The sequence below is a fragment of the Tinamus guttatus genome, unplaced genomic scaffold (assembly GCF_059628265.1).
Source record: "Tinamus guttatus ecotype Peru unplaced genomic scaffold, ASM5962826v1 Tinamus_guttatus_pri_ptg000004l, whole genome shotgun sequence".
Taxonomy (NCBI): Eukaryota; Metazoa; Chordata; class Aves; order Tinamiformes; family Tinamidae; genus Tinamus; species Tinamus guttatus.
In genome coordinates, this window is record NW_028288538.1 from 2,218,909 (window position 1) to 2,234,435 (window position 15,527).

At 35.3% G+C, this 15,527-nt stretch overlaps 1 protein-coding gene across 1 annotated transcript in view; it reads left to right on the forward strand.

The window, feature by feature from the left end:
* The window catches only part of DENND4A (DENN domain containing 4A), a 41,891-nt gene that overhangs the window by 11,111 nt on the left and 15,253 nt on the right, over positions 1 to 15,527 (forward strand). Inside the window, 13 exon segments of the mRNA XM_088535505.1 lie at positions 30 to 355; positions 924 to 973; positions 975 to 1,175; positions 2,345 to 2,414; positions 3,994 to 4,163; positions 4,867 to 5,108; positions 5,929 to 5,995; positions 8,372 to 8,430; positions 9,080 to 9,224; positions 9,786 to 9,961; positions 11,146 to 11,246; positions 11,590 to 11,808; positions 12,047 to 12,192. Coding sequence (XP_088391631.1) covers positions 52 to 355; positions 924 to 973; positions 975 to 1,175; positions 2,345 to 2,414; positions 3,994 to 4,163; positions 4,867 to 5,108; positions 5,929 to 5,995; positions 8,372 to 8,430; positions 9,080 to 9,224; positions 9,786 to 9,961; positions 11,146 to 11,246; positions 11,590 to 11,808; positions 12,047 to 12,192 — 1,950 coding nt within the window. The 5' untranslated portion in view covers positions 30 to 51.

The following is a 15,527-nucleotide window of genomic DNA, read 5'->3' on the forward strand; positions in this document are numbered from 1 at the left end:
GGTGTATGTTTCTTTTTTTTTTTTACCAGGTTTAACATCTTGTAATGGAAGATGGAAGACAAAGGGGCTCGTGTCGCTGACTACTTTGTTGTCGCAGGATTAACAGATATTTCCAAACCACTAGAGGAAGAAATCCACTTCAATGATGCTTGCCATAAAATTGCTAAACCAAAAGAACCTATTACTGATGTAACAGTAATTATTAAATCTCTGGGGGAGGAAGTTCCTCGGGGATATAAATGCATAGATGTTACTCCATCAGGACTCTCTGCAGATCTCAATAATGGGAGTCTTGTAGGACCGCAGATATATCTTTGTTATCGCAGAGGAAGGATAAGCCCACTTACTGATTTGGGTGAGGTGGTTTTTTTTGTTACTGCAGGTGATTTGGCAGTTTGGTATGTTTTAATGAGCAAATAAAGCAGGTTTATTGGAATATCTTACACTATTTTCATGTTCCGAAACTCTTAGCAGAAAGATTTTTGCTGACTTGTGTATAGCTAGTACTGTACTGTAGGAAAGAAGCATACTTGGTGAATTGTTATTCTTGCACTTGGAGATTTCATGTACCTTATCTCACATTTTGCGTGGGATAAGGTGTATAATCTATTTCATGCAGACTGCAGTGAGAGGTCAGTTGTGGGATGTTCTTGGGATCAGGCAATCAATCTGTAATAGAAAAGAAAGGAACACTATTTTCCAGCAAGCACAACATTAAAGAGCAATTATACATAGGAAAATCAGCCTAGTTCATCGTGGAGCTTTCATGTTGTAATAAACTTGATAATACAGCTGAACTTCTCAGTAAAAGTATATATTGATCAGAGGTTAGACAAGAGATTGTTGAAATAATACTATTCAGTTAACTCTGGATTAGTATTTTTTTAAGTGCTTTTTGACTTTTGTTCTCTGTTTTTAACTAGGGTTTTATATGATGGGAAAAGAGAGAGTAAAACAAGGTTGTGAAATAATTCATGACTACTCCATATGGTCGGGCTGCTAATATTAGTGGGAATGCCTCATCGCAAAGGGTGTACGTCACTTACCGAAGAGCATCGGATAACATGACGCAGAACACGTTGGCTGTGACAGATATATGTATAATTGTACCCAGTAAAGGAGAAACCCCTCCACATACGTTCTGCAAAGTCGACAAGAATCTTAATAATAGTATGGTAAGATTCACAATCTGAATTTTTAAACATTTGATATTCAGTGATGTAGTGTTTATGGAATTATTTTTTTTTTTAGCAATTCTAAAAGTGCCTGGTGAATGACTTCGATAATTGCTTTCTAAAGATAACACTCCAACTCTCCCACAATGTAGCTTATGTTGCCCCGTTCCTGCTTGGACAGTCTTCTCAGTATTGGCCTAGAAACGCTGACTTCAGCTTTGGATTAGCCCTTTTGCATGGGCACCACAGTTTTGTTTTGAAAAATGCAATATTTAGGTATCTCGTAGTTGTCTTTGCCACCCTATGTGCTGGTTTTGTAGATCCTCAAAGCAGCATGCTGAAGAGGATGCTGACTGCATATACAAGAATTATCGTGAAAGAGGGACCATAGAAATGTATCTATACTTGTTTTTTAGGTGCTTGAATAAATGGCTTGGAATACTAATAAGTGGATTTTCCAGTTCCACTTATCCGTATATTGTTTGGGTTATAAGAGTGTTGTCTCATGTAAATTATTGCATCTTTCTTCCATCCCTAAAAGCACTGTATGCACTTAGGAGGGCACCCTTCTTTTCCATTCTGCAGCCTTCCTGTTTTTCTTATTTTTGTGTGCAGGAATTGAGAACTCAAAAAATATTTAAGGGCTACCAGTGCCAGAAAGGAAATTGTTGTTTAGAAATTGCAAAACTATGACATTATGCTGAAATACTTCACAGAATGTGAATTGGGCTTCAAGACTAGCATGATTAAAATAAAAATGCTAGCACAGAAAAGCAAATTGTGAGGAGGTGTGTGTCTGGTAAGCCAGAGGTATAACAAGATGAAGAAAGGTTTAAATATTTATATGGATAAAAATTGTACTTGGAGCTGTGTAGTTATTTTAGCAAATGTTTTGGAGAAGAATTTATAGATCTTGTGCCTCAGTCTATAAACCAATTCATTCTTAAAGGTCAGAGTGAGGATTGACTATTGCAAAGCAAACCCTAGGACTTTCCAGTTAGCCATTTGTGGCCACAGTGAGAAAGGTTACTATATCCAACCCCAAACTTGTGCAGCTTGATTTTCTATGTATGTTTTTGTATGTATGTTACTTTTTTTTCCCCCCCAAGTCTCTTGTATTATGCTTTTTATTATACTTTTTCAAATAATCCATTACTTTTGTTTTACAGTGGGGCTCAGCAGTATACTTATGCTACAAAAAGTCTGTGGCAAAAACCAACACCATATCATATAAAGCTGGTATGTAACTACCATTTTGCTTTTTCTAATCTTCAATTAAAAGCATACAAGCTTGTTTGTAATGTAGTACAGTAGAATTATCTGAACACAGATGCTGTCCTGATATTATCCAAAAATTAATTTTTCCCTGAAGAGCTTTCTTAAACTACTCTCCTAGAATTGTGTCATGACTCTTTATCTCAAAATCTGCATGCAATTGGAAGCTCAGTTGCTTTTGGTAGGTTTCTATAAGCCTGTGTGTCTCCCACTCTATAATTATTGCTGGTAAATGTTTGTCGTGAAGGTATGTACAAAGAGAAAACACTTTAACCATAAAAATTATTCGCTGTATTTTCGTGATCACTTTAAGAAACATTTTAAAGAATGCTGCAGGCTTCCACAGGCTGTTAAACATCAGCAGGATTGAGCTCTCTCAAGTATTTTTGGATTGTGTATCATGTTTATTTTATTGTTTTGTTTATCAGACAGAAGTAGGCTCAGTGTGGCTCTGAGGAAACATGGGCTTTTAAAACCCTTGATGTTATTTGAGTGTAAATCATGAGCATGATTCAGAGTTTTATTATTCCTCTGAGAAGGCTGCTTTCTGTAAACCATAATAGCTCAAGTCTGACCAAAAGGTGCATAATAAAACTGTAAGAAAAATTTTAAAAAATCTGGTAGTAATTTGCACTAAACTTTCTAGGGAGGAAAGACCACCCTTTTTTATTACCAGTTCCTACTGTTTACTAATACTTCATATAATCCCGGAGTGTCTGAGGTTGGAAGGGAGAGTTCTAGTCCAAACTCTGCTATTCACTTTCTCTGTATATTAGGAAAGGATATATAGTGATTGTATTCTCTAATGTAGGAAATCTTAAATCCTGTATACAGTGTTTTTTCCCAAATTTGCAGTGCCCTAGTTCGGCAATCGGAAAGGATAGGTTTCTACAAACATATGATAAAATTGAACTGTTGTATGTGAAGAGCCTCTGCTTCAAAACTTTGTGTTTTGCAGCTGTATTTTAAATTGTCTAAAATATTAGTCTGATACAGTGTAAGCTGACTCCTCAGCTGAGTTGGATCAGCATAATTAATTGGTTCAGTTTCGTTGATATCCAGAAAATATATGTTACATCAAACACTTCCATTACAGATTTTTCTGGAAATTTTTGTTGGCAAAATCTAATTCCTTTCACAATAACTGAAATCATTAGTCTTATTTCTCTCTCTTTTTTTTAGGTTAACATTTTAACCTAATTTTTAATCATATTAGCAATTAATATGAATTAATATAATGATAGCTATGATGCACACAGCCTGTAAACAGAAGAAAGGAAAAAGTAGTTTTTAACTATTTTCATAATAGTCTAGAGCAGTATTTGGGAATTCAGTGCTGGATTCTAGTCAGGTGGTTTCCTGGTAGACTTTGGGACCATGCTACTCTCTTCCAGCTCTACTTTAGGCGTGATGATTTACAGCAATCCTGTACTGATCTCCTGAAAGGAGTATATGCTCACATACAATTTTTATGGGTGAGCTTTTATGGAATTGGCTTCTGCTATTACTTCTGTAACTGCCTATTTACAAATTGTCTTTATAGGTTTGATATGCAGATATCCAGAAGAAGATTATGAGTCATTCCCATTACCAGAATCTGTGCCTCTTTTTTGTCTGCCTATGGGTGCAACAATTGAATGTTGGCCATCTAACAGTAAATACCCTCTACCAGTTTTTTCTACGTTTGTACTAACTGGAGCTTCTGCAGAAAAGGTAACTAAAAAGCTTTACAAAGACACAGATACTCAGCATACATAATTTGAATTCAAAAGATTGCATATCTATTCAGAACAATGAGAATAGGTATTTTTGTAGCCACACTTGAATATATTTACTTTGGCTCAATTCAAAGACTATTAAAGTGAAAGGTGACTTGCATTTACTTTGCTGCTGGGCTTTTGATCATACAAATTCATTCTCCCTTTTACTTTCCAGTCTTGTTAGCTGTGTGAAACTACAGAGCTTAAAAACAAATGGATGGTATATTTGTGTGTGTGTGTATAGTCAAGATTTTGCTGCAAACATATGAACAGCTTTGCAAGCATGTACTTGTCCTGTAAAGTAAATAGAATTTCAGAGGAGTCCTGCTTTCAGTTGCTTATAAAGGAATCCTAAAATATTTTAAAAGGCAAATCTAGAAGCAATTAACTGTAGTTGCAGTCTGTATAATCATCATTTTTCTGTCTCTCTGGAATCCTTTCTTAAATTACTCTTTTACGGCTTTAAGAATTTTGCATAAATAATAGTCTGGATTTTCACAGCCATAAGAATGTTCCTGAATAAATTGCTTTAAAAGATGATGCATTATTTAGCTTTTCAGTCAATGACATTGATTTGATTTCCTTGCATGTTTGGGGCTTGTTAGGTTGCTTTGAAGATTTAAGCCAGTGTATTCACTTAAAGTTATCGTTTGCAGGTATATGGTGCTGCTATTCAGTTTTATGAACTGTATCCTGAAGAGAATCTGACTGAGAAACAAAAATCTCAACTAGGATTAGCAGCTGCTGTTGAGGGAAAGTCAGATGCATGCAGAACAGTTCAAACAAACAAATGTATTTGTTTGCTCTCTCACTGGCCTTTCTTTGATGCTTTCAAGAAGTTTCTTACCTTTCTGTATCGTTACTCCATTTCTGGTCCACATGTTCTACCTATTGAGAAGTAAGTAATTTCAAAGAACTCTTTAATAATCACTTCAATTGTTGTGGGCACTTTTGTTACTTACAATCTTCCTACGACATTCTTTTACTTTTAGTCATTAAATATTAAATGTAATGATTACACTTCATCAAGCATTTTTCTCCATTGGACAAATGTATCAGTTTTTGTGTGCTTCCTGTAAGAAGTTTTAATTTAAGTGCCTACAAAGCTATCTCAACCCACCTCCCTTCCCCCCGCCTTTTTTTTTTTTTTTAAATTAGCTGATTTCCTGCCTTAGAAATTAGCAGGTTTCTGTTTGTTAAGTGTTAAATGTTTTTTCACACCAGTTACAGATATCAATCACTCTTTGAATGCGAGCACATTTTTTCTTTTTAAAATGAGGTTTTCTCTCAGTATTTCAAGCAAATCATTCATCACAAGTAGTGAAAGATTACTAGGGCAACATACTTAAACAGACCGAGTTTGAATTATCTCCCGTATGGAGTGAATAAGCGTTTGGAAACAAAGTGCTTATTGTTCTCCTAACTTTCAGGATGCAACACTGTAAGGAAGGGTAAGTTATTTCTAGTTTGTCAGCCCCACAGACCAAGCCTGAAGTCTAAGAGATAATCTAGTCTACTATTTTGGTTGCTGCTACTAGGAAAACAGGTCCTGGCCATGTTACTTTCTGTTGGGTCTTTGGGTTGTTCTTTTATTTTTGTCATCTGAATAAGTATGTCCCATTTTCCTATATTTCCGCTCCTACTGTCAGGAGTTTTTGTTTTTGAGGTAGTTTAAGCTTGTAGTTTCTATTAAATAGATATTTTTATTTTCCTTTTAGACATATTTCCCATTTCATGCATAAAGTTCCCTTTCCATCCCCTCAGAGGCCAAGAATTCTAGTTCAGGTAAGTATAAATTTCTTATATAGCTATGTCTTGAGTGACTGTTAAGCAGCTTAGTGAATGGAGAATGATTTTGTGTGTGTGTGTGTGTGTGTGTACACAATTTTTCACTTTATGTTCAGGATTTTTTCCTCTTAAATTCAAACATTTAACTTTTACAGGTCTGTTTCTAATTTAGCTTAGGACTTCAATAAATTATTACAAGATACTGTTTAGTGAACATAGAATGGAAATTTGTTTAGTGTGTATGGAGATTAACGAAAAGACTGTGTGAAGTCTGTTTGATTTTGCAGCCACTTTTGAAATACACTACTGCATGAGGACTAAATGTACAAAATTTTTAAACCAGATGTGCAGAGTATATTATTCATTGTTACCCTTACTCCCAAAGGGCTTAATTCTGTCTTTTACGTAACATATAGTTCTTACTGAAAACTGCAAAGGGTCATGCACATTTAACTGAGGTGCAATTTATCAAATATTTTTTTTGTGTCCTGCCTACAAAATCTAGCTTAGTTTATCTTGTGTAAGTAAACGATACAACATATGAGAACTTGGTTATTTGCTTGAAACTTCAGCCATGGGACTACTGGAAGAAGAAAAGGAGTCTCTGTCTTGGAGATTTCTGAAATGCAGCATTATTAACATTTTTTCCCCTCTCCTATGTGTAGACACACTTTTTTTTTTTTTTTTCCCTGAGAGAAGACAGATATCTTTACCAGTTACGTTTGTTCAGCCAATCCTGTGGTTTTGAACAAGTTGTTACGAAAAGATATGTTACTCTATGCTATTACTTGAATAAAATAAAATATGGGGAGCCCTGTGTAGTCTTCAGGCTTTGCTTTGTAGCTGCTGTGTTAGGGGAAGTCTTTCAGAGGAAACAAAATCTGGAGCTATATGTTTATAGTGTCTGTTAAATAATAATAAGATTCTCCTTTTGCATTTAGAATTCTTGAGGGACACGTTTATTGCCATTACTGAATAGGGTTTAGATAACATTTATGCTGAAGGTGTACCCATCACTTTTGTCACTTCCATTATGATTTTAAAGTTCTATTCAAAACGCACTGTGTATTGATCCTATTTTTTGTGTATTCATTTTTGCCATAAAATATTTATGCTAGAGGCTAAACACAAATTGAGAGAAGTATAAATGAATTTAGAGGAAAACATTTGATATTGTAGTGTGAACTTTTAGAAAACTGTATCAAAACATATATTGATGTATACTTTGGAACAAATTCTGAGCACCTTAGGCAAGTGAAATGAAATTACATGCCTATATGACACCTTATAATAAAAGGTTATTTTCAGAAAGCTATTTTGTCAAGTTAGTACAACTGATGGTACAGCTGTACGAACTGATAATTAGTGCAAGTGATTAGTACACAGCTCTTAAGACTAGCAGTGATTGTTCAGATCTACAAATAAATGCACCCTTCAAGTTGTCTCAAGACACTTTGGAGTTATTAGTGTACGATGCTGCGCTGAACAAAACCAAGGGTGGCTGGATCTGGACTCTTCTTGGCTTTGTGCCTATTGTATGCCCATCTAGGCACAGCACAAGCAACTTTGTGCTTCAACATTTGTACGACTGGTTCACCTGATATTTCTCAGGTTAGTTCTACAGTTTCTCCGATTTACTAAATCGCTGTTATTTGCTGCGTGTGTGCTTATGGATAGAGAATACATGAGCACTTGACCTAGCAAAAAGGATTAAGATAACCTGTATCTTGTTACCTTGGGTTTACTATGGACTGAAAATGTGCCAGTTGAACTTTGATAAACTGATTGCATATCTCTACCCTTGTACTCATTAGACTCCTATTCATGTTGAATATAAGAGTGATTTCTCCTGATGTACAATCATGGTAAGGAAGAACATATGCTAATAAGATCTTAGTCTGGATCTTCAACTAATGCAAATTTCAGAGATTCTGTCAAAGCTGAGCTGAGCTGTTTTTACCAGCTGAAGCTCATTTGCTTGTCTTCTGAAGAAAACTTTACTTTGCAGTAATGGGCCATTTTTCCTCCTTCACTCATTTCTTCTATATTCTCACATCCCTGAAAATACAAAATGCTTCATTTTAATCAATTAGCTTTTTTTTTTTTTTTTTCCCAGTATGAGCTAATTTAAATTTACTTTTATGAACATACAGTGTATTTGATTCCAAATAAGAAAGGGTGTACTTTGCTTGGTTGTTGTTCAAGTCTAAATACCATATAATGCTATGCTTCATTCTCGTAGTATGATACAACTGGACTTTAAAAGGTTTAACTTAGTTTTATCTTTCATAGTTCTTTGCTATTTTTTTGTAATTTCTAATAAATATTTCAAAGTTTAGAATCACAAAGAATGCATTTTAAAATCTTTTTTAGCTCTCTCCACATGATAACCTGATTCTTAGCCAGCCTGTGTCATCACCTCTTCCACTGAGGCAAGTAGAAGTTTATTCTGCTTAATTAGGAAATGTGCTCTGACTTAGTGCTGAAAAGATGCAATGTTTTGAGTTGTAATTTGCAAATTAACTTTCCTTGTCTGGTGCATTTTTGTTGTGAAAGTTTATTTTCCAGTACACAATGTGATTGGACTAGTCCCCTGACAAGACATAGTTAATCACACTATCTGTTTTTTGAGATGGTGGTTCTAGAAGCAAAAGGTAGATTATTAGATCCACTTTGCTATGAGGTGGTATTTGGGCTCCCTGGATAGTACTTTTGAGTTGCTGAGTAATTTTAAGGAGTTCTGTGACTATTTTAGCTTTAATGCCTATGTGCATGAGAATAGTAGAAAGATCGGCATGCGTGCAGCCCCACTAGAAGCTGCTATTCAAAAAAATGTATATACTGCTGCTATTTTGAAAACAGTCTAGCCTGGCTGAAGGGTTGCGATGAATCATAGTTACGGGTGGAAAGTAACTGTTTTTCACTGAACAGTGAAACGTGTTAAGATATCTGTGTTGGGGTCATTTTTCAAAGAAATGTGCTGAGTTTATAAAATCTTATGCCTTGCTCCTAATTTGTTATAGCAGATTTTTTTTAACTCTGCTCCCCTCGTTACTCACCTTTGTGTTTGTTCTGCCACAGTGGGGGCAGGTTTTCTACACTACTTCAGAATCTAGGACCTGAAAACGCAGTAACTCTACTTGTGTTCGCTGTGACAGAACATAAAATTCTCATCCACTCATTACGACCTTCTGTCCTCACTAGTGTGACAGAAGCATTAGTCTCGGTAAGTAATGGTCTCTTAATAATATAAGTGAGGGGGAAAAAAGGTACTTTTTGTTCAGGTAAAATCTAAAATGAGTGGTAGTGCTGTTGGACTAGAAGAATACATAAAACCAAGTCTAAAATGTAGAGATCTCTAATGATTTTTCTCAGGACAGCAGGGAGAAAAATAACTGTCATTGGCTGTTTCTGCATAAATACTGTAAATAAGCGTATTGTTTCATTATCATGGTGCACTGAAGGCAAGTTCCTGCATTTCCTATGTGGAAAATCACCCATCACCATTTTGGTGGTGTGATTTAGAGGTGTACTATTTCTGCCATTCTCACTATGCATTGTTTTGCTACCTCTGCTATGCAATTATTATGCTGGAGAGCATTGTTTCTTTTGAAATTTAGGGAAATGGATGCATCTTTATTAAATAATCAGTCTCTAAGATTTCAGTATTACCGCGCTGTTATCTGCCATCATAAGTAATTCTTAGAACAAGAGTTGACTTTTTTATGGTGACGTTTACATCTTTATACATGTTTAACCGATGTTTCTATCTCTGTGTATTTCAAAGATGATATTTCCTTTCCACTGGCCCTGCCCATACATTCCTCTCTGTCCCTTGGCGCTGGCAGATGTGTTAAGTGCACCATGCCCATTCATAGTGGGAATTGATTCAAGATACTTTGATCTCTATGACCCTCCACCAGATGTTAGCTGTGTTGACCTAGATACCAATACGATTTCTCAGTAAGTACTTATTAATGATTCTTCTATTGGGCTTTTTTATTCTCTCTGGTTCCAAAGGCAAACAGAGACCTTTTTTTTTTTTTTTTTTTTAAACCTCTGAGCTCTTTTAAATTGCCGAACGCTTTGTATTCTCAAAATCTTTGACATATTCTTTTTTAGTATCGTACTTCTGTTGGCTGTTTTTAGCATCACTCTGTTTAACTAAAAACTTCCTTTTCTGTTCTTATAGGCTCATTTGTTTCAGTAATTCCATTCAGGTTTAGAGAATGACTGTGTGCATTGAGTATTCATAAATAGATATTTCTTATTCATTTTTGCAGATAGCAAATTTGTACAGCAATTTGACTCTCAATAGCAACTAGCTCAAACTTGTAATTTGATCATCTTGGTTAAGAGGAATGAATATATACGTGTGTGTGTGTGCATATATGTATGAAAATATATACATATACACTGAGAAAGAGAGCCTGTATTCCTTAAGTTTGATTAGCTTTATTTTTATTAATCAAATTTCCTGTTTCCAGCTGTTTCTATATTAATACCATTTTTAGCTCCTTTCTCACACAGTCTTCTTGGAACAAATTAGTTTTGTTACATTATATGGAAACCTGTTAACAAAAGTATGGTTACAGTTTTTACAATTCCGTGATTCATTGGGTCTTGAGGCTTGCTGGTGCCCTCTGTTGACAAAGACCAGTGTAATTTTTCATTATGGTAGTGTGATATTTAAGTCCAGGTTAATCTGTACTGCATATGAAATTGCATATGAAAGTTACCATATCAAATGTTTTTCTGGCTTGCAACCAGCATTCCAGTTGTCTCCATCCTATTTTAACTAATTACAGCTTTGAAGGTATCGTGTTGTTTGCCTGTATAATGACAGGTGCTTAATATTATTATCCTTTTTTTTCAGGAGTACCGAGTGAATTATTTCAGTGCTAATGAGTATGGCTGCATACTCATCATCCAGAAATATGGGGAATTAGTTAGATGACTGTATCTAAGTTGCCATAGAATAAATTAAGTCTACTTTTTTGTTGTTTTATTTGGGGTGTTTTTTGTTGGTTTTTCAATCTTTCAGTTCTGGTTTAGCATGACAAATTGTTTATGTTCTCCCTTTTTTTTCTGGTGAGGCAGAAAAATCTTCCGGACCTGGTCTTATACTTTTCTTCTTGGTCTTTTAGAACTGGAGATAAGAAAGCTGTCGCATGGAAGATTTTACCAAAGAAACCTTGCAAAAACCTGATGAACACTTTAAGTAATTTGTATCAACAACTGGCAGAACGTGAGTGTGAAAGTACAGAATAAGACAGACATGGATATTGTGTGCCACAGTTAACAGATAAATATAACTAGTTAAATGTGTTGTTCTGAAGTCTGCTGTTATACCAAGTATAATGATTTTTATATATATATATATATATACTTGTTTTGCTTTGTGTTATATGGAGATGCATGCAATTTGTAATGTCAAGCAGAATTCATTATCATGCTTATGATTTTAATAGCTTTTATTTTAATCTGTTACAGAACTTAACAGAGCTAAGCAGTTAATGAATTAGTAGAATAAATTTAATTTTTCAATATTAGAAAAAAGTTGTGAAACATTATAGCATTCTTGTTCACAGTGCAACAAAGACCAAGAGAAGATGCATTAATGGAATTGGCAATGAACGACTATGACTTTAATTCTGGGAAGAAGTTACATCTGTTAGATTTGGAGATCCAGGAAGCATTTCTGTGTTTCATGGCCTCAATACTGAAAGGTTACAGGTCTTATCTCAGGCCTATCACAAAGGCACCTTCTGAAACAGCCACAGATGCAAGCTCTCTATTTGAACTACAAGGTAAACAGTTATTATCTTGTTCTGTGAATATCATTTTGCTATTTTAGATTCTCTCCTAAATAAAGAACAAAACATTTGCCATGTGTGGTGAATGCTGATAGAAATGTAAGTGCAGGAAAAATCCTATGGTACTGGCAAAGAGCCCTGGAAAGATTATTGCTTATTAGAGTGTGTGCTGGCTTTTGGTGAGGACTTCTTGGTGTAGGTACTCTTAAATGCTTTTTATTTCATTTTACAGGTTTCCTCAAAAGTCGAGATCGTTCACATCAAAAGTTTTACACATTAATGACCAAAACTCAGATGTTTATTCGCTTCATCGAGGAGTGTTCTTTTGTCAGTGATAAGGATGCAAGCCTTGCATTTTTTGATGACTGCGTAGATAAAGTATGTATGCTCCATACGTATTTAGCTCTTTCACTTGTGTCATTGCCTTGATATAGAACATAGCAGAGTATATTTGCAGGGCAATGTTATGCTTCTTTCTTCCACTTCCATTCTTTTCACAGTGACAGGACCCTTCTATTCTTTCCTTATTGAAGCAGAAACCAAAAAGCAGCGCACATTCTTGCAACTGTAAATGCAGTATTGCAAAAACTTAGCCAGATTCATTCTGATGTGCCCTGTGCAAACCTTGCCTGGGCTGATGCTTCTTTTTGTGAGTGTTTTTGATCTGCTGTCCTGTTCTGTTGTTGCACTACTGATATATTTTGCCATCTGCTGTCATCCCGTCCTCTCTCCTGTAGGAAGGAAAATCAATCGTAAGGATTATGTGACAGTGAGTGTGGAAGTGCTACATGAACACAAATGGTGTTATTCATTAAATAAGCTTAGAACTTCTAAGCAGTCTGCTGAGGTGGAACACTTAGTAGTAGATCGTAGTTAAGTCCAGAATGATGGATTTTCCTGTTGAAAGTAGGGTTATAGTTGACAATTTTGTGGAAGTACATATCTTTCAGCTTTTTAAAAATTTAAGATGCTTAAGTGGAAGATTCAAGTATTAGTACAGTGTTGGGCACTGTCAGGGACTCACTTTCCATGTTACAGTGCTAGGTCAAGCAAAGTCCAGGTATATTAACTTTTAAAAGTTCATCGTATTTCCAAAGAAGATATTAAAAAAATATTGTAGGCTGACAGAAAATTCAGAACATTTCAGAAAATGTTTTCTTTTTAGAAGAACTAAACTGAAACCCACAATTTTTATGACTATTGTAAGAAATTCTAGACCTACTTTTTATCTTAATAGTTACCTGAAATATGCTATTCTGGGACACTGATGTTTAAGTAATGCATGTGTTGTCTAGGATTTCCTGTAAAGTAGGTCACCTGCTGTTCATTCCACTGGAATTAATACTGAAGACTATTAAAATCTCTATTTACAGGGAGTAAAGCGTAGAAGAGCTAAAATGAGTTGTTGTTTAGAAAACAAATAAGAAAGTAATAAGCCTCAAGTTTCAGAGAAATATAAAACATGATCTAATACTGCAAAATGTTTCTTATAGTTTTAGCTAAACTCAGTATTTTATTAGGATTCCTGAAAAGGCTCTTTACAGTGGTACAGCATCAGTTACAAGCATCTGTGGATTGTAAACTGATTTAATTATGAACATTTCTGTAAGACATCTGCCTCATTGTGTTTACAGTTCAGTGAAAAAATCTTCAGCATGTTGCACTTGTTTTGCTTTCTGCCAATTTGGATTTAAAAATGGAAAGTCTCATAGACAGGGATATAGTCCAGTGGCTGAACAATACCGAGCAATGTTTATTTGTCATTGCAGTGCAGGTTGTCTCTGTACTTGATGTTAAACAGGGCTTATGTTCAAAATGTGACAATTGCGTAAGTGCCAAATTCTGTCTGTAATGTTTCATTCAATAGAACCATTTGAGGACACTGAAATGCATGTCCCAGCTAAAGTTACTTTGCTGGGGAATTTAAATAGTTCTTCTAAATTGTAATACTTAAGTTTGTATTGCCAGTGTGAAGACTGCATGTAAGCTGTGCATCTATGCTGAGCTTTCACCTTTTCTTGAAGGCTAAGTACAAGGTCATAGAGCTGAAGCAGTTATTTTGCTAGTTACTTTGCTAGTTGATGCTCTAGGCAGTTTCTTTATAATATACAAAATGCTCATGATGATGCTATGAGAATAAATTTTGAAGAATGTATTTCTATTTCTTTACCTTCTATTTCTCTGTCTGAGGGTTTATATCAGTTTTATTATGGGGGCACTTACTTGTAAACCACTGCTAAATATGTACTGAAAGTATCCTGCATTTAGGGTTTACCATGGCTTTAGAATTACTTATGAAGCTAGGATTTCGTTCATGTGAGGACATGAATTCTCATGTGGGATTTCTTTGAAAGATCACATTTACCTCATTCTTTTTTCTTGACTTCTTATTCCTGATAGTGTTCTTAGAGCAACGTAAAGAGTCGAAGTGCTAAAATATACCAAGAAACATCATAAGAACTAGAGTTTAGCCAAGATGCCTTACCTTGATGAAAATATCTTTATGCATGTGGTTAATTTGGAATAGTCTGGTTCGTTAGGTAAAGCAGTACGTGGAAGGATATGCATGAAATGTCGTTTGAGTGAGTGATGTTAGAACACTTTCTTATGTGTAGTTATGTAAGTCACTGGGTTGAGACAAATTCTTACATACCATGAAATTAGTTATCCAAGAAACATAATCTAAGACCTGCCTCAGATATAAGAACACTTTAAGATGAAGAATAATCTCTTCCCCATATTATTTTATCCTAGACAGCAGCAGTAGAAATTAAGTGATTATCCATTTTTGCCTGCTGGAGACATGGCTTAATTGTCTCAATTCTCAACTTTTCTGGAAAATTTAAATGTCTCAACTTCATTTAAGCTATTGATCTGTAATATATTTCACTGCTGAAGTGTATGATATCCTCAGAAGGACTTAAATTACCAAATAGTTTCATTTTTTTCTACTTTTCAGGGGCCATATGTTCTTGTTACTTGGCTGATTAGATCTGTTAATACTTTCCATCTGTCTCATGCGGTAAAATGCATAATTAAGAGCACCTCTTTGTATGTTTATCAGACTTCAAATACTTAAGAATTGTACGGAGATTGCTATATTTGCATGTTGCTAGGGGGAGAGAGCTGTGGAAGAGGCTGCTTTCGTATGTGAATTTTCTGGCTTTAAGCATTAAGCCGTGAAGACCGTATGTGCCTGTGTTCCACAGGCTCCTCATTTTTGTTTCATCCAAACAACATACTGTTTGGCTCTAATTTGGTTTTCTTTTCATCAAAGTACTATTCAATGGAAGGAAAAAATGTTTTGAGTTGTTTTTTCAGAAGTAGCCTTCTGGTCACTGAAGGTTTCAATTCTGTAGTGTTTAAATAAGTTTATGGAGCAGGTGCCTGTTGGAGGTTTAAGCTTGTAGCCTTGAGTTAGACCAATTGCTATATCTGATCATTTTAAGCAGTTTAACCAATCATACTCGATTGTCCACAGTACCTGACTGCAGATTATTTGCTGGTCTGTTGTTACTCATAATTTATTCTAGATGCTGATCAAAATATAGGGTGATGAGAACTGAACAGCTCAAAACTTGTGGGCTCTTCATTGCAGGGACCAAGTCTAGTTGCTGCTGGAAGCTTCCTGTTCAGTTCATATCTCTGCAGTGAAAGATCATACTCTGCTTTCCTGGAAAGTGGTGTCTCTAGGTCCACCATGTAACTTAGGT